Below are 20602 nucleotides of genomic sequence, written 5' to 3'. Positions count from 1 at the left end.
TGAATTCGGAGGATCTTCCAACTCCCTTTCAGTTTCTTGGAATCCCCGAATGCCGTCATAGGTACCACCTATTATACCAAGCCACGGAAACTCTCCCCAGGAACGATTTACCGCAATGAGCGCCCCAATACCCATTCCTCGACGCGACAATGACCCTCCCGATTCCGCCACCGAACCCCTCAGCGCCTCCGCTCCTGACAACCTCACCACACCTTCCTTCCTCTCCCCCGAAACCGCCTCCGCCCCAGCTCCAGCTTCCATGTCCTCCACCCCCCCATCACCCGGCCTCTCACGCACCGGGAGCACCTCCGCCTTCGGCGAAGACTACTTCCCTCCCGTCGAACGACTGACCGTCTTCGACATCATCGAGAATCTCGCCCTGCCGCAACGGCTGCAGAGCTCGTTCGAGGTGCTGACGCCGCACGAGCTCGGTCGGCGGTCGCAGGCGCGGTTCAAGACGACGGGGCTGATTGCGCGGGATAAGGTGGACGAATGGCGGAAGCGGATCCCCGGCACGGCGCCGGATGAGCTGGAGCGGTATCGACGGCGGATGCGGGATCAGGTGGAGCGGTTGAGTCGGCGGTGGAACGACTCGAAGACGATCACGATGCGGGAGAAGGTATCGTTTATCGGGGCGGTGTTGAATATCTTTATGTCGGGGTACTTGCTCGGGGCGTGGCCGGAGTGGTTCCATGTGTGGTATACGGTGCAGCTGGTGTATTATCTGCCCATTCGGTTCTATACGTACCGGAAGAGGGAGTTTCATTATTTCCTGGTGGACTTGTGCTACTTCGTGAACCTGTTGGTCGTATTTAGCATCTGGGTCTTCCCGAATAGTCGACGGTTGATGATTAGCACGTTCTGCCTGGCTTTTGGGAACAACGCCATCGCCATCGCGATGTGGCGAAACTCTCTTGTCTTCCACTCCCTCGAGAAGGTCACCACGTAAGTCCTATCTTCCCCCCATTCGACCCCCACTAACCCCTCCAGTCTCTTCATCCACATCATGCCCTGCGTCACCCTCCACTGCCTCGTCCACCTCTACCCCCGCGCCCTCCTCCCCGCCCGCTTCCCCGCTATCCACGCCCTCCTCTCCGCCCCGCACTCTCCCTCCCTCTCCTCTATGATAGGCTGGGCCTCCGTCCCCTACTTCTTCTGGCAACTTAACTACCACCTCTTCATCACCGTGCGCCGCAAGGCCAAGATCGCCGCGGGGCGCCCCACCTCCTTCACCTGGCTGCGGCGCTCGTTCGCGGACACGTGGATCGGTCGCATCGTGCTCGCGCTGCCCGAGCCGCTGCAGGAACCCGCGTTCATGGGCATCCAGTACGCGTACGCCCTGTTAACCATGATGCCGTGCCCGCTATGGTTCCGCTCCCGCGCGGCCAGCGTCGCCTTCCTCACCGCCGTGTTCAGCTGGAGCATCTACAACGGCGCGACGTATTACATTGACGTGTTCGGGCGGCGGTTTCAGAAGCAGCTGGAGGCGCTAAGGAAGGAGGTGGAGCGGCAGGGGCCGCCGGGTGGTACGGCGCCGTTGCCAGACAACCATGGCGGGGTGTTGAAGTCGGGGGAAGAGGGGAAGGGGGAGACGGCCGAGTCGGTTACCTCGGATTTTGCGGACGCGACGGGCGCGGCGCCGGGGCCGGAGAGCTTGGAGGCGGCGAATGCGATGATGGTTGGGGAGCAGGGGGAGCAACACGAGGCGGAGAGTATTAAGAGCTTGGAGAATCTGCCGTTGCTTGGGGGCGGAGGGTCCGGGGCGAGGTTGGTTGGAGAGGGTGGGGATGGAGAGTTGAGAGAGAGGAAGTGATAGGGGAGATGGAACATAGCTCCAAACTCCATCCGTTCAAGGGTTTCGATTCATGGTGCTGCTGGTTCTGTATCGCTGGTGGACTATCATTGTCACTTCTATCGGTTTGGCCTCCTGTGCGTGGCCCGGATTTGCTTTGCGTTCTATCCCATCATCGAGTCATTCGGCTCGTTGATCTTTTCAGTTTCTGCTTTCTTCCTACTCAACCCCTTCTTTTTCGTGGAATTCATCCGCTGCTTATTAGCACGCTCTTTCATTCGCTGATACCCCTACATTTGCAAGTCCCCGCGCATTGGGCGGGAGGAGTACGATTAACGCTGGGTTGGATTTTTGGCTCGGTACCTACATTGATGTTACCGTTATATTTAGGTTGGATTGAAGGAGCTACAGCGTTAAGACGTAATGAGTTAATCCCGAGAATTCACTGGCTGGGTGTCGTGGACGGTGTCACCATCCGTTCCGCTAATTAACAGTACAGTAGTCACATTGAATTGCAAGTTCCCTAAGCTACCTTGCTCATACACCGTGATGAGCACTCTCGCACTAATATATCCGTCCTGGACGATCCAATCCATGATCCACGCGCCCAGCCGTCCACCATGTACAACACCTCCACCGAAAACGCGTCATCGGTTTAAATATGATAGATTTAACGCCTGACCTAAACACAGTACTTATGAGTGGTATCTTCGCTTTCCGTCCAACAAATAGCCCCGAACCATCCCAAAACGCCATTCCGCCGCCCTCGCTCCAACCCACCCGGCCATGCCTCATCCCGATCCTCCACCGCCATCGCCGATTTCCAAACGACGTCGCCAAAGATAGCGCGGGACAGGGGTATTGAACTCCAAGGAAAATCCAGGGTAGGGACCTTGCGGGAACCTGAGTTGGACAGCTACTCACAGCCCCTCAAACCAAGGACTCGCAACCACCCGTCCAATATCCCACCGTCTCTCCACATCCCTCTCCAAACACCCACTAATCAACCCCATCGCCTCCTCCCCGGCCCCCTTCCCTTCCCCCTCCCAATCCCTCACACTCTCCCCCATCTTCCCCCGATCCCACACCCCTTCCTCCACCAACCCCGCCAATACCCCCTCCACCGGATGTGCGAACGGCAACTCCCCCGTGACGATCGCGTACGCGCATACGCCTAGCGCCCAGACGTCGACGGCCGGGGAGTACAGCACGCGGGTCGCGGAGATGAGCTCGGGGGCCGAGTAGGGGAGGGAGCCGATGAAGGTGTTGGAGTGCGTGGGTGCGGGGGGCTGGACGGTGGGAGGAGGCGGAAGGGAGGCGGAGGCGGAGGCGGGGAAGAAGCCATTGCCGGAGTGGTGGTCGGAGGGTTTTTCGGTCCTCTCTCGGGGAGCAGGATTGGTGGGGTGGGTTGGGGGCGTCATCAATGTGCTCGGCAGCGCTGGTCCGATATTCCTCGGATTCAGCGCCGGTCGGCCACCCGCGCCGGCTTTTGCAGCGCCCTCGCCGCATCCGCCGCCATTACAGCTGCCACCTCCGTCGAACCGCGCGGGCGACACCCCACGAGACTCCGGCCGCGCCTCGGACGTGATGTAATCCGCCATCCCGAAATCGCAGAGCAGCACCCGCGCCGCCACCGTCTGTGCCTTCGCGATGCTGGGGACCTGGGCAGGTGCGGAGACGGACGAAGGGGAGGGGTCGATCGGTCCGGGGTGGGAGGAGTGGCTGTCGGTGGGGCGCGAAGCGAAGTCGAGGAGACAGTTCTCGAGCTTGACGTCACGGTGGACGACGCGGACGTCTTCGTGGAGGTAGCGGAGGGAGAGGGCGAGTTGGTGGATGTAGCGTCGGGCAAGGTGGGGGGGGAGGCCGTGGGATTTCGGGAGGGTGGTAGTGGTTGTTGTGCTTGGGGTGGCGGTGGAGAGTGGGTGGCTTGGGGGGAAGGTGTTCGGGGAGAGTGGGGACGTGGTGCTTGCTGTGGCTTTCTTCGCGCCGTATCCGGCGTACGGGTTATGTGGCGGCTGGGATGCCGGGCCTAGGTTGCTACTACTCGCCTTCCGGTATCGTCTCACCAAGTCGAACAAGGTGCCGCCATCCAGCAGCTCCGTGATGCAGAACGTCGCGAACGGGGTATCCCACGCCTCGACGAGCGGCAAGATGTTCGGATGCTTCAGATAGCGCCAGATGGAGATCTCATGGTCGAACTCGGCCTGCAGCCGCTCGTTCTCCGCCTCAGACTTGGCCTCGACGAACTTCTTCACGATCTTCACCGCGCGACGCACCTGCACCCCGGCCTCGATCGTGTACACCTCCTTGACCACGCTGAACCCGCCCGAGCCGATTGTCCGCCCGATGATGTACTCGCTGTGCTGCCCGATCTCCTGTCCCTCGTCGTCGGGCGCCGGCGCCCGCGGGGCTTCGGCCATGGACCATTTGGCGAGGTAGTTTAGCGCGGGGGAGGCGCTGGAGCGGGTGGATGAGCGGCGGGAGGTGCGGCGGGAGAAGGGTTGGGAACCGGCCATGGAGCTGAGGCCAGACGCCCCGGTGTGGGGGTCGCAGTCGTACTGGTTGGCGCGCGAGCGGCGCGAGTTGGAGACGGAGCTGCGGGAGGGCCATGGGAAGGGCGCGCGGGGGGAGAATTCGAGAGGGGAGTTGTTAATGGCTTGCGGGGACGTCGGACCAGCGGAGAGGTAAAGGTCCGTTGGCGGTTCGACGGGGGTGCGTGCTTCGGAGAGATGGGGAGAGGCGGTTTCCGCGGAGGTGAGAGATGCGACGGCGTCGATGCTTTCGAGGTCATCGGTCGTGGCGCCAGTGTCGGGACGATAGGGATACTGAGGACGGCGGCGACCAGCGGAGCGGTTTTGGGAACGGAAGCCTGGACGGCCGAAGGGGTTCGCGGCACCACCGTTTTCTTGCTGTGGTCGAGGGGTGATGCTTGACCCTAGGCTCGTTTCATCGTGTGGTATGTCGATGCCGTATTCTCTAGAAGGATGGGTAGATTCTTCCTCGAATGTTTCAAGTCCGTGAGGTCGAAGGGAGTTCATCGAGGCTGTGTTCCCATTCTCCAGCCGTACTTGACTATCAAATCGGATCGCCTGTCCACGCATCTGCGGAGCCGAGTGAACCCCATCAGGATATGTCCCATCGTCTCTACGGTGCGTTTCTCGCTCCAGGTCGTCTTGCGAGGCAAACCGTTTCGACGCTTCGGCGTCGGTATCCGGGGCATGACTTCCCCACGACTCCACAACCAACGGTGGCCTGTTACTCCCGTCTCGTCCATCTGTCGTGCCATCTTTCTGGTTCAAAGCATCGTGGCTCAGCGAGTCACGATGGGTCAAGTTCGCTCGCTCGGAGCCGGGCGTGGAGTTACCGCTGGACGGCTGAGACTCTCTACCGAGGGCGGAGAGAAGAGAATGGGTGGAATGCGCGGGGGATCGTGAGCTCGTGGTCCGTAATTTCAGTTTTTGGAATCGATTTTTCGCCTCCGTGGAAGCCATGCAGAGGGCGCATTTAATGATATGTCGTCGTGGCGGGGTGATGGCGGAGTGTGAAGAAACTGAAGGAGGGTCGAGAACAAAGACGCTGGACCAGCCAGCGGCTGCGGCGCAATGGTGTACCGCTCGCGGAGGAGCGGGATGTTTCAGGCTGGCGACGTTGTTAAGGGTGTTTCTCTGTATCTGGCAGTAATATACACGAAAATCGATGAGGCAAGAGGGCGAGGAGGGCTTGGTTGCGGCGATGCAAAGTCTGTACTTTGCAGGATGGATGCGGATGGAAGAGGATCTTCGGCCTGATGTTATCCGTTGACGAGAGGGAACACACCGGCCCTCGAGGCAATACCGTGCAATTGAGGATGAACGAGTCCCAGCGAAGCAAGACACGTTCTTTGATGCAAAGGACTATTAACCAATATTGAGGTGATTGTAGTTGGAGTGAAGAAGACGAGAATCCCCAGCCCTGGGGAAGTGGTGAAGTCAGTCCACTCTCCACACTCTCTTTCATCACCCCACACGGAGTGTCGTCGACGCCGCGGATAATGCGGGCAAAGTCGTCTAGACTCCACTGGTTCGATGTACCGACCTAGTGAATCTACAGGGAATGGCCGTCGAAATCATGCAAGGCGCCAGAGCCGCAGAAGCGTCCAATGGGCAAACCCAAAATAAAGAGCAGCAGTTGGTCAGTTGGCGATACTCGTGACGCGGTATTACGGTGACCACAGGGAATGACAACGCCGAATATCACATGTCGTGGGGGTGGCGATGCTGCAAGAGGAGGATGATTGGAGCTGGGGAAGAGAATAGCCGCCATATAGACACACGATTTGAGACAGATACTGACGTATTGAATAGGCTCTCCCCTGCGACCAACGACCCAAGTTGTGGGCATCGATCCCCTACGTTATGCCCAAAGCTACGGGAGGGTAGAGCCGAATGATAGGCTCCCCAAGAGCCTAATTCTCATACTAAGAGCCTGAAAGGAATTGGCGACTCCGTTGCCCGCACCCATCAATGGCACTTGATAACCGCTGACATAATCCCTATGCTTCCGGTCTACAGGAGTCAGGAAGGCAACGAAGTTAGGGCTATTGGGCCATACATGCTCGGAGATGGTCTCCCAATACAACAAGCAGTCCTCTATTCAACAGCAAATCCAATCCGGTATTGCAGGTACTTGATCCCTTATTCCCCTCGAACGAAGAAACTTCGGAAAGGAAGGTTGCGCCAACCAACGGTCTGAGCCAGGGGGGTTCCACGACAATCTCCAGCAAGTCCAACCAAGGGAACCATCCGACTCGAGCTTCTTTGTTCGTTCATCAACATCGATCCTCCTCTGACCAAACAGGAGCCGTGAGAGGGAGACGAGACAGCAACCACCTGCACTGAAGACACGGTCAGGCCCGGCGCCACAGCAACCTACCAGGACATCAATGCAGCGACGACAACGCTGCACCACCAGACTCTCCACCAAGACGCTGATCCGCAGCCACGACCACGACCACTACTCCATCTCATCTCTCTGCCAACCCTCCAAGACTTCAAGATATGCTGATTGATTGATTGATTGATTGAACCACTTCACGTCTACCCCGCCATCATCACGTTCGGTTCCCCGTACCATTGTCATCCAACAGTGATTCCATTGCTGTCCATCCATATTGTATCTCTTCGAGCTATACGAGCTCCCTCACGTGTCGACCTCCGATCCCATCCCATGATCCCGTTGTAACGACCATCAATATCGCAGGCTTCACGATCCCCGTTTCGCTACTTGCGCCATCGATCCCCTTCCCGGGTCGTTTAGATCCCTCCGTCCGATCCCATCTACCCAAGTGCCAACCGGCGGCGACTCGAGTGGTCGTCGGCGCACACCCGACGGAAGCGCCCATCCTTGGTCATTGACAAAGCCATGGCGCAGCTCTGTTCGCGGCTGTTCGCATGGTGCTGCGGAGGTGTGTTGGATGCCTCGATGACTGGTTGTAACCTCACTGACAACCTCCAGGCCGATCCAGAGATAGCTTATACGATCCGGTGTTAGCAGACAGTGAAAGGGAAGCGGTTGCCGACTTGCTGGGCTATCTGGAGAATGTAAGGATTCCGATGCACTGTATCGCACGACAACACGGACATATATCTGACATGGTTCCAGCGAGATCAAACCGACTTCTTCTCTGGACCTCCGCTACAAGCTCTCAGCACGCTCGTCTACTCCGATAACATCGACCTGCAACGCAGTGCCAGTCTCACCTTTGCGGAGATAACAGAGCGAGGTATGATATCGTAGATTCAGTATTGTTCTGGACACCCTCCTAAACACCCTTCTAGATGTACGAGAAGTCGACCGAGACACCCTCGAGCCTATCATCTGGCTTCTACAAAACAATGATATTGAAGTCCAACGGGCGGCAAGTGCGGCCCTTGGGAACCTAGCAGTAAATGGTATACACAATCCACCCGTGCCATGCAGGCAAGATGATGCTGACAAGAATGGCAGCGACGAACAAAGTCCGGATAGTCGATCTAGGAGGATTGGCTCCTCTCATCAAACAGATGACCTCAAACAACGTGGAAGTGCAGTGCAACGCTGTCGGCTGCATCACCAACTTGGCGACACACGAGGACAATAAGGCAAAGATCGCGCAATCAGGAGCACTAGGGCCTCTTACAGGATTGGCGAAGTCGAGAGACATGCGTGTGCAGAGAAACGCAACCGGAGCGTTGCTGAACATGACACATTCAGGTAACCATCTCGATTCCGTACCTTAGGACAAGTCGATAACATTTACAGATGACAACCGCCAAGAACTCGTCCAAGCCGGTGCCATCCCCGTCCTCGTCAACCTTCTCGGTTCCTCCGATGTCGACGTCCAATACTACTGCACTACCGCCCTCTCCAACATCGCCGTCGACGCCATGAACCGAGCTCGTCTCTCTCAATCCGAGCCGCGCCTCATTACATCCCTCGTCCACCTCATGGACTCTTCCTCCCCCAAAGTCCAATGCCAAGCGGCCCTCGCCCTCCGCAATCTCGCCTCCGACGACCGTTACCAACTCGAGATCGTCCGCGCACGAGGCCTTCCACCCCTCCTCAAGCTCCTCAAATCCTCCTACCTCCCACTCATCCTCTCCGCGGTGGCCTGCATCCGCAACATCTCTATCCACCCCCAGAATGAATCCCCCATCATCGACGCCGGCTTCCTCCTCCCGCTCGTCGACCTCCTCTCCTCCACCCCTAACGAAGAAATCCAATGCCACGCCATCTCCACTCTCCGCAACCTCGCCGCCTCCTCCGACCGCAACAAGGCCCTCGTCCTCGACGCCGGCGCCGTCTCCAAATGCATCGATCTCGTCCTCCAAGTCGCACTGAGTGTCCAAAGCGAAATGACCGCCGCCATCGCCGTGCTTGCCCTATCCGAAGACCTCAAGCCGCGCCTCCTCGCCGACCCCACGCTCTTCGACGTCCTCATCCCCCTGACCGCTAGCGAGAGCGTCGAGGTGCAAGGTAACAGCGCTGCCGCCCTCGGCAACCTCTCCTCCAAAGTCCCCTCCTACGACATCTTCCTGTCGCGCTGGGACACCCCCGCCGACGGCATCCGCGGCTACCTCGAGCGGTTCCTCGGCTCTGGCGACCCCACCTTCCAGCATATAGCCGTGTGGACGCTGCTGCAGCTGCTAGAGAGTGGCGACGCGCGGCTGGTGGCGCGGGTGCGCGAGACGAAGACGCTGGTCGGGTTGGTGCAGGCGGTGGCGGAGCGCGAGCGGCGGCGGAGCGAGGAGGGGAGTCGGCCGGGGAGCGAGCCGGAGGGGGAGGAAGAGGAGGATGCGGAGGGAGAGAGGGAGGTGATGGGGTTGGCGAGGCGGTGTTTGGAGGTGTTGGGAATGAGGGGGAAGGAGTTGGCGGAGGGATGAGGTCGGACCTGTTTCCGAGCCAAGTCCCCCAAGCCGCTCCTCCGTCACCCCGTTTGTCGTCTTGCAGTTTGGCCTTCCTGATACGTGCGTATCCACGAGCATTTCATTGCGTATGGCGCGTCGGCGGATCGGGGATCATTGGGTTCTGATTCCCTCTTGGTATTGTTTTCATAGCTCCATCATGATTATCTTTTTTCACCCACACCCCGTTCGACGTTTGATTGTTATTCTCCACCCCGGCTGCTCCCGTCTTTACTACTTGGCATTTGTTTGTCCATGCCTTTTTACCTCTCGCTCTCATCTTTTTCCCTTGCTTGTAGGGTTCCCTCCCTGGAGTGTGTTCTGTCGTGGGGACCCAGGGACGGATTCCGGGCGGGAAAATTGCTAGAGAGAAGGAAACCTAAGGCAGATATCGGGGCGAAATGGCAGGGCCGGGATAGAAGCGCGGGCCATATTATCCCTTGTAATGAGATGAAATCAATAGAATGAATATTCCGTCTCGTCTCTTCTACTGAATTCCCGTGGAGTGGTTGAACGTATCGATATCTAACCGTGGAATCCTGAGATGATATTGCTAGGAGCCGTCTCCCTATGCGATTCCGAAGTGATTTTAATTTACATGTATAAGAAATTGGGTATCCTTAACCTTCCCTTTCTCGTAAATATCCCACTCACCTCTACCACCTCAATCAATCCCCCTCCGCTCCCCCACCGCATCACCATCCCACCTCTCACCCCCCCTCTCCTCCGAAACCGAGGACCTCCCACTCCCAACCTTCTCATTCCCCGAATACACCGAACTCCCCTTACCCCCCGAATACACCGAACTCGCTCTATCCCCCACCAATCCCCTTTCCATCCCATCCACATCCCCCCTCTCCCCCCTCCTCGCCCACACGCCCCACGCCGCCACCCCCACCGCCCCCACCGCCATCACCGCCCCAATCCACGCCATCGCAAACCACGCCTTCCCCATCGCCGCACCGATTTGAACAGCAGGCATCTCAACTACCGCGCCGTCCGCCGTGTCAAAGCCCAGCTCCGTCGGTACGGGAGTTGTGGTACGGGTTTGCGCGACCATGATGGTGGTGGCTGCGGTGGTGGCGATGGCGGATGCGAGGGTGAGGAGGGCGGAGAGGGATGTAAGGGTGATTTGGGCGAGGGTGAAGAGGCGGGGTGAGATGGGGGTGGATGCATCGCGGGGGAGGGGTGTGAGGAGAAGGGACACGAGGAGGGAGAGGAAGACGAAGGTGCAGGCGGTGATGTGGAGGGGTGCGAGGGCGGATGGGGCGGAGGGGAGTGAGGAGAGGGCGGAGAGGTGGACGCGGTTGTTGTTGGGGCTGAGTTGGCGGAGTTGTTCGTCTGCTGACTCTTCGGGGATGGATTGGATGTTGGATGGGATAGAGCGGGGTTTCAGGGATGGAGGGGAATCGGCGGCGGTTTGGGGGACGTTCTCGTGGCGGACGGGGGCGGTGGGGAGGTTAAGGAGGTCTGAGGGGATGATTTGAAGTCCCTCGTTCATGGCGTCGTTTACGATTTGGGAAAGAGAGATTTTGAAGGTGGAAAGAGGAGTACTGCAGCGGTCGATAACCCGGTTTGAGATCCCGATGGGGTCTGAGTCGTAGGGGAGTTTGTCGGCGGAGGAGATGGTGTCGCTGTCTCCCTCGCTATCGAGGTTGGGGTTGTCAGAGTGGAATTCCGAGGGAACGCTAGGGGTGTCGTAGTGCCCAGAGCAGCTCGTCAGGAGGTGGGCGGAGTAGAAGTCATTGACGCCTAAAACGCCGAGGGGAACTTGGATGGTGGTGTTTTGGCCTGGGAGGGTAATGGAGGCCCGAGTACTGGCCAACGCGACGGTGTTGAACTGAAGGATTGGGATGAGTCAATGCGCATTTGGACCATCGATCCTGGGGTCCTTACGGTGATGAGGTCCAGCTCGACGCCGAAGCCGGGCTTGTATCCGCTTAGGAGGCAGATGATGGAAAGCGTAAAGGATATGGTGAGGAGGAGGAAGGAGGCCAGGCTTTCAGGGCGTGCGATCAACCGCCATCTACGGGGAGATGACGATACCGGTATGGGCTGATGGTGGGTCATATCTGTACCCATCGGCAGTGGTACAGGGAAGTTTAGAATCATCTTTGTATGACGACTAGAATATATACGATTTCAAAAGGATTGACTTGCGAGTTGGAAATAGAAATACATCGACTTGGACCCGAAAACAGACTGGAAACACTTCTGCTTTTATCTTTGCGACTATAAGGAAGAGATATCTCTCTCCTTAGGGCCATCCTACTCCCCATTTTGTTTTTAACTTTCATCATCGATTCCTGGGCTCACCACGACGGACCTTGCAGAGGATGAATCTCCAACATCTGCACTCGGGAAGCTTTGCCCGCGTCTAACAGAGCGCAGGAAATCCCGCGAACCAAACATATCTGGCGACCCCGCAACTCCGTTCGATGGATGCTACGCTTTTGAAGATATTTCGGTACATATCTGCGCTGTATCCAGGTTTCTGCTGCAGAACGTGTAACATGTTGGTTTTACCGCTGTGGGAGCTGTTGGTTGTCAGGACACAGTGGTGCGCGGCTACGCCATAGATAGCGACTCGCGGGAAGGAAATCACTGCCACATGCCATGTTGAGTGTCGCAGATGTGTGTCGCATACTACGCAGAATGTTTGGTAGTGTCTGACTCCAATTCTGATACAATTCCGGAGTGTAGGAAACCTGGAACAGGGGTGAAGAGGGATCGTTTGGTCTGGAACCTGACTGCTAATATAGGCAAAGAATTGTGGCCTGGTGATAGCGATGCAAGGCCATAAGGCCACAATTCTCGGTGATCACTGAATGAATGAATGAACAAAAAGTATTCATGTTCGGTTCCATTTCATTGTTCTGATGTTTATCTGATATTCATTGCAGAAATATTGGAGCTGGTTGACGATTTCCTGTTCTCTTACGGAGAACTTCAGAGAGGATATCGTAAAACCCTTAGGAACCGAATGCCCTGTTTTGGAGATGGAATGATTGTACGGTTAAATCAAGTATGTTCAAAATCAGTTCACTATCTCAATGAAGCCACCAGATAGACAGACAGATCGTTTGAAATAGTCATAACTGTCATCGCTAGTCATCCATTGTCTTATACTTCCAAAGAAGAACTTTCCAAACAGATGAACTGTGCGCTATCCTCAGTCAAACCAGTGCGCATATGCACAATATTCTTAAGATTCCCCCTTAACATCTCTCCTGGCATTCCCAGCATCCCAGCAGCTACATTCACTGGTTTAGGATGCTTACCGGGACCCCATAATTCCATCGTTCGATTCTCGCCGCATCTATCGAACACAGCAGTGACCCGCCCGGACTCTGTGTAGTCACAGTCAGCATTCGCCATCAGCCACTCATCGCTGATGTAGCTCAACTGTCTTCTCGGCTCCTGTTCGTCATTGCTGTACCGTAGCGCTTCTGCGATGGCGTAGGCATCATAGACAGGGAGGCCTTCGGTCCATAAGGCAATGACCCGAATATTTGTTGCCCCCCTGTGTGGGCAACGTTTTCTCCTCTTCAGCACTCTACCCCAGGAAGAGAAGAATGAATTAAACGGGGTCTTGACATGTTGGACGCTAAGATGTTCATCGAATGCTTTCAGGGTGATCAGGGGTTCCGGCAACCCAGATTGGTCTTGGAAAGCTTCATCGGATTTCACACGCCAGAGAATATCGCGTGTTGGTTCAAGTGGTTGAAGGGTTTGTACGTATTTCGATATCACGCGAGCGAACTCCCAGAGTTTCTCTTCCGGCGTTTTGAAGAGAGCGGTTAATTTTTCATCCGTAGTCATAGATTCCCACCCATCTTTGATCCTCACATGGCAGAAATGGTGTAGACTGATGTTTGATGATTCGCCTAACAGCTCGGAGAGCATCAACGAACCTGCTCAGGTCGTCTACAAGGGAGTCGAGGGGGGTCCTCGATGTTTGGTCTCGAGCTGTAGAGTGGTACCTTTCCCCAATCTTTTGGAGCCTGTCAGTGATTTCGCTCAGGTTGTCTACAAGGGAGTTGAGGGTTTCCTCGATGTTTCATCTCGAGCCGTAGAGTGGCAATCTTCCCCAATTTGGAGTGTGTCAACGCATCCACTCAGGTCGTCTACAATGGAGTCGGGGGGTTTCTCGATGTTTGGTCTCGAGTCGTAGAGTGGGGCCCTTCCCCGACCTCTTGAAGTGTATTCACTAGCTTAGAGGTTGCAGCCTCTAAGGTAATAAGCGCTTTCGCTAACGGAGATCGATTAGGCTTGATCCCTGATGGACATTTGTTGTTCATCGCTGAAGGTGGACGGCCGAAGAGGTCTATAAACTGATCGTTAGTCCAAACTAGCCGTGCTATCGAATGTGTTTCCGGATCTGCTAGCAAAACGATAGAGAATACCGTACAAAGGATCGGTAGACATTAACCAATTCCTCAGTTAGGCGGCTACTACGGTTCAGAGGCACCGTTGGTGGTATAAAAAAGGGAGAGTCGATCCCGATCTGGTGCTTACCGCTCCCTCATCTCTGCATTTCCCTTTGAGCGTCAGTTTGGCCTGGCCTGATCGAAACAATTATCTTGTTGGAACTGAAGGAAGGCCGGGGCCTAATTTCGCATGAGACTGAGGGTGTAATCGTGATGCTGCCCGGAGGCGAGGTAACCTTTCGACTGACCAATCAACACAGGCAACCTGTGATAGAATGCCCCATTCGGAATGCAATACTCCGTGATGTCCTATTAATTAGATCCGCAACCTTGAGTAACTTATCCGCGCCCCTCGTTCGTAAGCGACACTCACGGCTCACCTCAGCTTCACACGTTGTATCTGACATAATCCGACCACATCAAAGCACTGTAGAGGAATTAAGGCGCCCAAGTGCCCAACTAAGGACTCAATGTAACAATGCTGAATCAGCACGCATGTACCATTTGAATTCTGATCGCACTGATTGGAGGGAGCTAAGAAAGCGGGGTCAGCTCGGGCGATGGAGGGTAGCAGCATCCATGAGAATGGTATAGCCAAGAGTATGATCACTTGATCAGGGTGTTTGGGGAGTACGCTGAGAGTGTAGACTTGGAAACTGAGTTTGGGAGGGTTTCATCATCATGAGATGATTATCAGTAGATTTCTCCAAAAGAATAGAGCGAAGTGAAGATTTGCCATCCATTCTCTTCATGTAATTGTTGGAAGAACCGTATTGATATTGCATTTATAAACAATGGCGCAGCAGACCAGCAAGAGAGGCGTGGTGGACTTCAACTTTAGCTCGCCTGCCGTTGATTTCACAAAGACAGTGAATACTGCCGGACTCAAAGGCCAGAGTGCTTTGGTGACGGGGGGAGCGAATGGGATAGGCGCAGGCTTTGCGACGGCTTTGGCGGAAGCCGGGTGAGTATGATCACGCCCGAAGTCCATGGAACAGTACTAAACGTCTCTAGAGCATATGTCACGATTGTGGACCTGCACTCAGACGGGGAGAAGTATGCGAAAGAACTGGCATCGAAGGGTCTTCAGTAAGCGGCCCGAACCCTCTACCTCATCAGGTGGATCCTCCGAAAGGCGGTGCAGGTGCTGGATCTGGTTCAAAAAGAAAATGCTGATAGGCCGTCGTAGTGTCCAATTCATCCAAGCAGATGTCCGTAGCTGGGACGCCCAGCTCCAAGCCTTCAAATCTGCCATCGAATTCCACCCCACCCACTCTCTCGACATCGTCGTCACCGCGGCCGGCCTCGTCGGCAACTCCATGGACCAGTGGATAAAACATAATCCCACCGACTCTAACGCCGATCCTCATCCCCCGACGACCGACGTCATCGACGTCAACCTGACCGGGAGTTTCTACTCCATCCACCTGGCGGTCCATTACTTCGCCCGAACCATTGATGCCGCGACGTCGGCGGAATCCAAGCAGATTGTGCTGGTGGCGTCGCTGGCGGGGTATGCGGCGCTCCCGCTCCTGGCGGACTATAACGGGAGCAAGTTTGGGGTACGGGGGATGATGAAGGCGTTACGGGCGAGGCCTGAGCTGCTGGGTGAGGGGAAGAAGAGGGTGCGGACGAATTTGATTGCGCCGACGTATATACGGACGAAGATGATTGCGAATCACCTTGGGAAGTTGGCGGAAGCGGGGATCCCCGTGGGGGAAGTGGAGGACTGTGTGGATGGGTTCTTGAGGGTTGTGACTGATGAAGGGGTGCATGGTGAGTTAAGACCGTTTGACGTAGGAAGTTGGTAACTAACCGGTATAGGGCGTGCGATTGCCATTGCGCCGAACAAGGGGGGTTCTGATATGAAGGATGATCTGAAGCATTATGATGCTGGTAAGGGATTGAAGGAGTTGATTGAAGGAAGACTTTTCGGTGGTTAGCTAGGTATGACCGAGGTAAGCGTACCGTAGGGTAAATTCTTGGAGAAGTAATAATAAATGGTTTCAGATGGATTATAGTGACCGATATGCTTGCGAGAATCAAGATATCTCATTAGTATTATTGCGTTCTCTTCAAAAGTTAAGGTAGCTCGAGTCCACGACTGTCATATTTGAAGCAACTTCGCCGTCAAAGTCGTGCCCACAGAGAATGATGATCATGTCACTAATTCATGTAGCTGATAGGACTAGAAAAAGTCATCATAAGCTTATGATATCCTGTTAGTGACGGGGTGCTGACCATGGCATGGAGATAACGGACCGTTCTACTATGGAATCATAACGTAGCTGTCTAAGTCTTCTTCCTTGAGGAAATAACTGAACGTCATTCTTGCTTTCTAGAAGTCCATTACATCATTCATGAAAATCCCGATCCGAACTCATGGACCACCATTCTTGTCCCCTGACGAGCTACCAGCATCGGGGCCTTTTGATTCCTTCTCTTTCTCCGCAGTAGCTTGATCCTCTGACGACTGTGCAAGTAACTCTTCGATTTTACTCTCCAAAGAAGTCAAGTGATTCTCGAGAGCGGCAGCAGTTTGTTCGCCTCTGGTCAGCTCTTTCAACGCCTGTAGTAGAGTAAGAAAAGGTGATCCTATCAGTCCTGAGAATCAAACACAGTACCTGAGCGAAATCTGCTTCCACCGACGCATTTGCAGACTCTCCATTGTGTTTCTCAGTCATATTGATTGACTGGAGCGCTCTGTGACGGCTGAATGGTTCTCAAATCCGATGCCGTCGATGCTGTTGGAAAGAATGTCATCACCTCGATCGACTCTGTAATCTCCATCAAATCACGGGTGGCTGACACACGGCATTGACACGTGTATGTGGCGGTGCTAAATCTTCAAGCTTCGACCATCGTCGTAATCTCGTAATTACTGCACGAGCTCCTGTTCGATACTCCTACAACGTCAATCTCACCCTTTCTTCAGTCATTTTTTGTATTGTTCCGCATTTCTTGAATTCCTCTGCATTTGTGCTTGGCGTATACCTCCCACAATGTTTTCCGGTTCGAGTGCCTATCTAGGCGGCGGGAACAGCGCTCGACCAAACCAGCCTCCCTACGGCCAACAGCAACCTCCGTTCCAACAGCAGCCCCAACAGCAGCCCGGTAACTTTGGCCCACAGCCTACCGGATTCAGCGGACAATCGCTACAGTCTCAATATACCGGGTTTCCAGGCCAGCAGCAACAAGGTGCTCCGCAACAACCTCCTCCGCAACCCCAATTGCAGCAGCAGTACACGGGTTTCCCGGGTCAGCAGGGCCAGCAGGGCCAGTCCTTCCAAACCGCTCCGCAACAGCCGTTCCAGACCGGACAACCCGGATTTGGCCAAAATGCTCCTCCACAGCAGTCTCTCCAGGCCCCAGCGGCGCCGCAGATGCCGCAACAGACGGGGATGACATCGAATCAGATGGCGGATTCGTTCCTCTCGAAACAAGCTCAGACGGCTTCTCCGGCCCCTTCGGCAGGACTGAAGTCAAAGATCCCGAACATCCGGCTCTCTTTCATTACTTCGGAGGATCAGGCGAAATTCGAGCAGCTGTTTAAATCCGCGGTTGGGAACGAGCAGTCCTTGAGTGGCGACCAAGCAAAGGATCTTCTGATGCGTTCGAACTTGCCAGGAGAGGATCTGGCGAATATATGGTATGGCAGCGAACAAGGGAATCTACGTGAGGTTGGTCTGACACGAAGTCCAGGACAATAGCCGATACCACCAAATCGGGTCGGCTACTCTTTCCAGAGTTTGCCCTTGCCATGTACCTCTGCAACCTTAGGATCGTTGGCAAGCCCCTCCCCACAACTTTACCCGACCGTATCAAGAACGAAGTATCTAGTATGGTCGATATAATCTCCTTTGGGGTGCCGGATGACGCGCCTCAGCCTTCCTCGCGAACGAATGCACCAAGCTTCGACGGTCCGCTTCGCCAGACCAACATGTCTCCGCCAACCATTCAGCAGCCTCAGCCTCAGAATCAATCCAACCAGCAGCTTCTGAATCAGTTGACTGCTCAACCGACGGGAATGATGCCGCAGATTCCAGGGTACCCAGCCCCGAACAATATGCAGAACCAGCAATCGATGGGAGGGCTTCAACCGCAGGCGACGGGTTTCCCTGGTCAAACGCCAGGCCAGGGCTATACTGGACCAAGACCGCCAATGCCACCGATGCCAACTGGCTTCGGCTCAAATCTCGGCCCTCAACCGACAGGAATGGCTGCTCCGCTAAACGCCCAACCTACCGGAATACCAGGTCAATGGGGTCTTGCCAACAACCCGGCCACAGGCCTTCCCAACATCGATACCCTTCAGCAGCGTATGATGCCGCAATCTGGCCGTGAAGGTGGATTCACCACGCAAGGGCTTCGTGGCAACGCGACGGTGCCATGGGCGGTGACTAAGGGCGAAAAGAAGATCTACGATGACTTGTTCAAGGCATGGGATGGCTTCGGAAAAGGATACATCACTGGCGAGCAAGCCATTGAGATTTTTGGGCAGAGTGGCTTGGACAAGCCGGACCTCGAACGTATCTGGACCCTTTCAGATTCGAATGACAGAGGGCGTCTGAACATGGACGAATTCGCGGTTTCCATGCATTTGATTTACCGCAAGTTGAATGGCTATCCCGTACCAAACCGACTGCCAGCGGAGTTGACGCCACCATCCACCCGAAATTTCAGCGACACGATCGGCTCGATGAAATCTCTGCTTGCGCGAGATGCCGAGGAGCGCAAGAGCTCAGGGGCGTTCCTCCAGCCACAAAAGACTGGAGTCAGCTACTTGAAGTCGCAATCGTTCCGTGGAGGTAGTCCTGGGGTTGCAGGACGGAAGGACGCCACGGTGTTTAAGAATAACGACGATCATGTCGGGTATAAATCGAGTGCTCGGCATCGTATCGGTGCTGGTGGCCGTTCACCATCCCCGGCACAACCAGGATCGCCGGTCTCGTCAATTGAAGAGTTTTCTAATGAGCAACTCAAGAAATTGATCCGTGAGAAACAGGTTCTTCTCGATGCCATCGACTTTCGCGATGAGAATCAAGCCGAGCAAGACGAGGCGCTGGACCGAAAGGACCGACGCGACGCCGATGACCTCTATCGACGCATTCGTCGCCTTCAAGAAGACATTGACACCCATCCGAATGCGTTTGTCCGCTCCGGAGACTCGAGTGCCGAGCGACGAACGATGAAACGTCAGTTGCAAAACCTGACCGACCGGCTACCAGAGCTCGCATCCAACGTCCGGCGAACCGAACGCGCAATAGCGGACGCGCAGCTGGAGCTCTTCCGGCTGAAGGATGCAAAGGCCCATCCCGGCGCAGCTGCTGCCATCTTTGGGACGGGGCCCGGTGGCGCGATCACGGAGTCTGACCGGTTGAAAGCGAAGGCCAAAGCGATGATGCAGCAGAGGTCAGCGGTATTAACCGGCCGACCCGTAGCATCGGGCGGTGACGAGTCCGAAGCTGCCGCGAGAAGATTGGAGGAAGAAAGCTCGAAGGTGAGAACCGAGAGAGAGAATAACGAACGCATGGTCAGGGACGTGGAAGATTCTGTCGGCGAGTTTGGTAAGAGTCTGGAAGGATCCCTAAAAGAAGGCGCAGAAGATTCTAGTACGGAGCATGAGCGCCGTAGGTGGGGGGATGGACTTGGTGTAGAAGATGAAGTGCGTGATTTTATCTACGAGTTGCAACGGGAGAGCCGATCTACGAGGATTCGGAAAGAAGAGTAAGTCGCCGGAAATAATTTACGGGCAAGGACTAATTTTCTCAGCTCTCGACGAGACCACGGTAGCCTCTCTGATGGACCACCCCGAGCAACGGAATCTCGTCATCCCACAACATCCCGCTATGAGAGTCCTGCCAAATCCCCCGAGCCGACTCCGTCTCCTGCGCCCTCGGCTAGTAGCACCGGGGGGACATACTCATCTTATAAGTCTCCCGAGGAGCGCGCAGCATTCATCAAGCAACAAGCCGAACAGCGCATGGCCGAGCGATTGGCTGCCCTCGGGCTTCGACCCAAACCGACGCCTTCTCCCACGGCGGAGACTGCGCAGCAGCGTGCCGAGCGAGAACGAAAGGAGCGCGAAGATCGCCTTCGTCAAGCTGAGGCTGAAGATACTAAGCGTGAGGAAGAACGACAGCGCAGACTGCAGGATGAGGGCGGAGTGCCTCCTCCGGCGACCAAGCCAGCTGCTGGGAAGAAGCCGCCGCCTCCGCCGTCGCGGAAAGGGAAAGTGGATACTACGCACGCGGAGGCGGAAGCTAAGCGAGCGGAGCAGGAGGCAGCTGAGAAGGTGTTGCGTGAGGAGCATAATGCTCAAGAGATTGCGCGGAAGGAACTTGAGTAAGTGGCATACCAGCTTTTACCTAACGTGTCTAACAGTGATCAGGGAGGAAGCACGTAAGCAGGAAGACGAGTTCGCGCGGGAGCGAGAGGCTGCCCAGGAGCGGTTGCGTGCACTTGAGGAGCAAGTGAGGCAAGGCAAGCTAAAGAAGGAAGAGGAGAAAAAACGCCGTCATGCTACTCAACGCGATGCCAAGGAGAAAGAAGCTCGAATGGCAGCGCAACGAGCCGAGATTGAGGCGGCAAAGGAGCGAGAGCGACAACTTCAGTTGCAGCTTCAGAACATGGGCGACGAGGACTCCTCTGACGACGAAGGGCCGCAAGAACTGACCCCACAAGACACAACGCCTACCGTCAGCCAAGAGCTCCCGCGACAGATTTCTCCGCCAGCCGCACCCCCACTCTCCATCCCGCAGCAAACCAGCCCGCCTCCCTCCTCTATCAGCAGCCCGCCATCCGTCACCAGTCCCCCGGTCACGGACACCGAGACGCGCAACCCGTTCCTCAAGAAAATGGCGCAAGACAGCAACCAAACCACCACCCTCACCTCCACCCCCTCCTCCGAAGTCTCCACCAACCCCTTCCACCGCCTCCAACAACAACAAGCCCCCGCC

General features: G+C 55.8%; 8 protein-coding genes across 8 annotated transcripts in view; 4 read left to right on the top strand and 4 right to left on the bottom strand.

Annotated features, from left to right (window-relative positions):
- Nucleotides 1-259: 259 nt before the first annotated feature.
- On the top strand, nucleotides 260-1813 carry P152DRAFT_390260 (uncharacterized protein; the record flags this gene model as incomplete). The annotated part of the gene is made up of 2 exons (XM_033676034.1): nucleotides 260-945; nucleotides 991-1813. 2 exons carry the CDS (start codon nucleotides 260-262, stop codon nucleotides 1811-1813), a joined length of 1509 nt encoding a protein of 502 aa, XP_033537407.1.
- An 899-nt stretch (nucleotides 1814-2712) lies between these two features.
- P152DRAFT_471167 (kinase-like protein) lies at nucleotides 2713-5283 on the bottom strand (the record flags this gene model as incomplete). The annotated part of the gene is made up of 1 exon (XM_033681033.1): nucleotides 2713-5283. One exon carries the CDS (start codon nucleotides 5281-5283, stop codon nucleotides 2713-2715), a length of 2571 nt encoding a protein of 856 aa, XP_033537406.1.
- A 1733-nt stretch (nucleotides 5284-7016) lies between these two features.
- Nucleotides 7017-9475, top strand: P152DRAFT_196281 (vacuolar protein 8). Its single transcript, XM_033674305.1, has 6 exons — nucleotides 7017-7235; nucleotides 7286-7371; nucleotides 7433-7553; nucleotides 7609-7722; nucleotides 7778-8023; nucleotides 8072-9475. Exons 1-6 carry the CDS (start codon nucleotides 7193-7195, stop codon nucleotides 9190-9192), a joined length of 1731 nt encoding a protein of 576 aa, XP_033537405.1. The 5' UTR covers nucleotides 7017-7192; the 3' UTR covers nucleotides 9193-9475.
- Nucleotides 9476-10839: 1364 nt separating this feature from the next.
- Nucleotides 10840-11457, bottom strand: P152DRAFT_196250 (uncharacterized protein). The gene has a single exon (XM_033674304.1). The coding sequence runs from the start codon at nucleotides 11323-11325 to the stop codon at nucleotides 10966-10968; it is 360 nt and encodes a 119-aa protein (XP_033537404.1). The 5' UTR covers nucleotides 11326-11457; the 3' UTR covers nucleotides 10840-10965.
- A 743-nt stretch (nucleotides 11458-12200) lies between these two features.
- P152DRAFT_196173 (uncharacterized protein) lies at nucleotides 12201-13392 on the bottom strand. The gene has a single exon (XM_033674303.1). It carries the CDS (start codon nucleotides 13117-13119, stop codon nucleotides 12337-12339), a length of 783 nt encoding a protein of 260 aa, XP_033537403.1. The 5' UTR covers nucleotides 13120-13392; the 3' UTR covers nucleotides 12201-12336.
- Nucleotides 13393-14276: 884 nt separating this feature from the next.
- P152DRAFT_455486 (NAD(P)-binding protein) lies at nucleotides 14277-15745 on the top strand. Its single transcript, XM_033678800.1, has 4 exons — nucleotides 14277-14607; nucleotides 14658-14732; nucleotides 14833-15419; nucleotides 15468-15745. Exons 1-4 carry the CDS (start codon nucleotides 14438-14440, stop codon nucleotides 15584-15586), a joined length of 951 nt encoding a protein of 316 aa, XP_033537402.1. The 5' UTR covers nucleotides 14277-14437; the 3' UTR covers nucleotides 15587-15745.
- P152DRAFT_455484 (uncharacterized protein) lies at nucleotides 15710-16376 on the bottom strand. Its single transcript, XM_033678799.1, has 2 exons — nucleotides 16268-16376; nucleotides 15710-16212 (listed from the first exon to the last, which is right to left on the bottom strand). Exons 1-2 carry the CDS (start codon nucleotides 16325-16327, stop codon nucleotides 16024-16026), a joined length of 249 nt encoding a protein of 82 aa, XP_033537401.1. The 5' UTR covers nucleotides 16328-16376; the 3' UTR covers nucleotides 15710-16023.
- A 159-nt stretch (nucleotides 16377-16535) lies between these two features.
- The window catches only part of P152DRAFT_511860 (uncharacterized protein), a 4762-nt gene continuing 695 nt past the window's right edge, over nucleotides 16536-20602 (top strand). The window contains exons 1-4 of the mRNA XM_033682727.1: nucleotides 16536-17292; nucleotides 17346-19370; nucleotides 19416-19988; nucleotides 20035-20554. Of these exons, the coding sequence (XP_033537400.1) occupies nucleotides 16646-17292; nucleotides 17346-19370; nucleotides 19416-19988; nucleotides 20035-20554 (3765 nt within the window). The 5' untranslated portion in view covers nucleotides 16536-16645. The remainder of the gene's footprint in view (nucleotides 17293-17345; nucleotides 19371-19415; nucleotides 19989-20034; nucleotides 20555-20602) is intronic.

This window comes from Eremomyces bilateralis, assembly GCF_010015585.1.
Source record: "Eremomyces bilateralis CBS 781.70 unplaced genomic scaffold P152scaffold_3, whole genome shotgun sequence".
Classification (NCBI taxonomy): domain Eukaryota; kingdom Fungi; phylum Ascomycota; class Dothideomycetes; order Eremomycetales; family Eremomycetaceae; genus Eremomyces; species Eremomyces bilateralis.
This window is presented reverse-complemented; position numbering and strand designations above follow the sequence as displayed.

Excerpts from the sequence above, each read along its gene's own strand:
- P152DRAFT_196281 (XM_033674305.1), top strand. The coding sequence starts at position 7,193 with ATGGCGCAGCTCTGTTCGCGGCTGTTCGCATGGTGCTGCGGAG. Across the intron at positions 7,554-7,608 it reads TGCGGAGATAACAGAGCGAG|ATGTACGAGAAGTCGACCGA; the intron begins GTATGATATCGT and ends ACACCCTTCTAG. Across the intron at positions 8,024-8,071 it reads GCTGAACATGACACATTCAG|ATGACAACCGCCAAGAACTC; the intron begins GTAACCATCTCG and ends TAACATTTACAG.
- P152DRAFT_196250 (XM_033674304.1), bottom strand. The coding sequence starts at position 11,325 with ATGATTCTAAACTTCCCTGTACCACTGCCGATGGGTACAGATATGACC.
- P152DRAFT_196173 (XM_033674303.1), bottom strand. The coding sequence starts at position 13,119 with ATGCTCTCCGAGCTGTTAGGCGAATCATCAAACATCAGTCTACACCAT.
- P152DRAFT_455486 (XM_033678800.1), top strand. The coding sequence starts at position 14,438 with ATGGCGCAGCAGACCAGCAAGAGAGGCGTGGTGGACTTCAACTTTAGC. Across the intron at positions 14,608-14,657 it reads ACGGCTTTGGCGGAAGCCGG|AGCATATGTCACGATTGTGG; the intron begins GTGAGTATGATC and ends AAACGTCTCTAG. Across the intron at positions 14,733-14,832 it reads CTGGCATCGAAGGGTCTTCA|TGTCCAATTCATCCAAGCAG; the intron begins GTAAGCGGCCCG and ends AGGCCGTCGTAG.
- P152DRAFT_455484 (XM_033678799.1), bottom strand. The coding sequence starts at position 16,327 with ATGACTGAGAAACACAATGGAGAGTCTGCAAATGCGTCGGTGGAAGCA. Across the intron at positions 16,213-16,267 it reads TGGAAGCAGATTTCGCTCAG|GCGTTGAAAGAGCTGACCAG; the intron begins GTACTGTGTTTG and ends ACTCTACTACAG.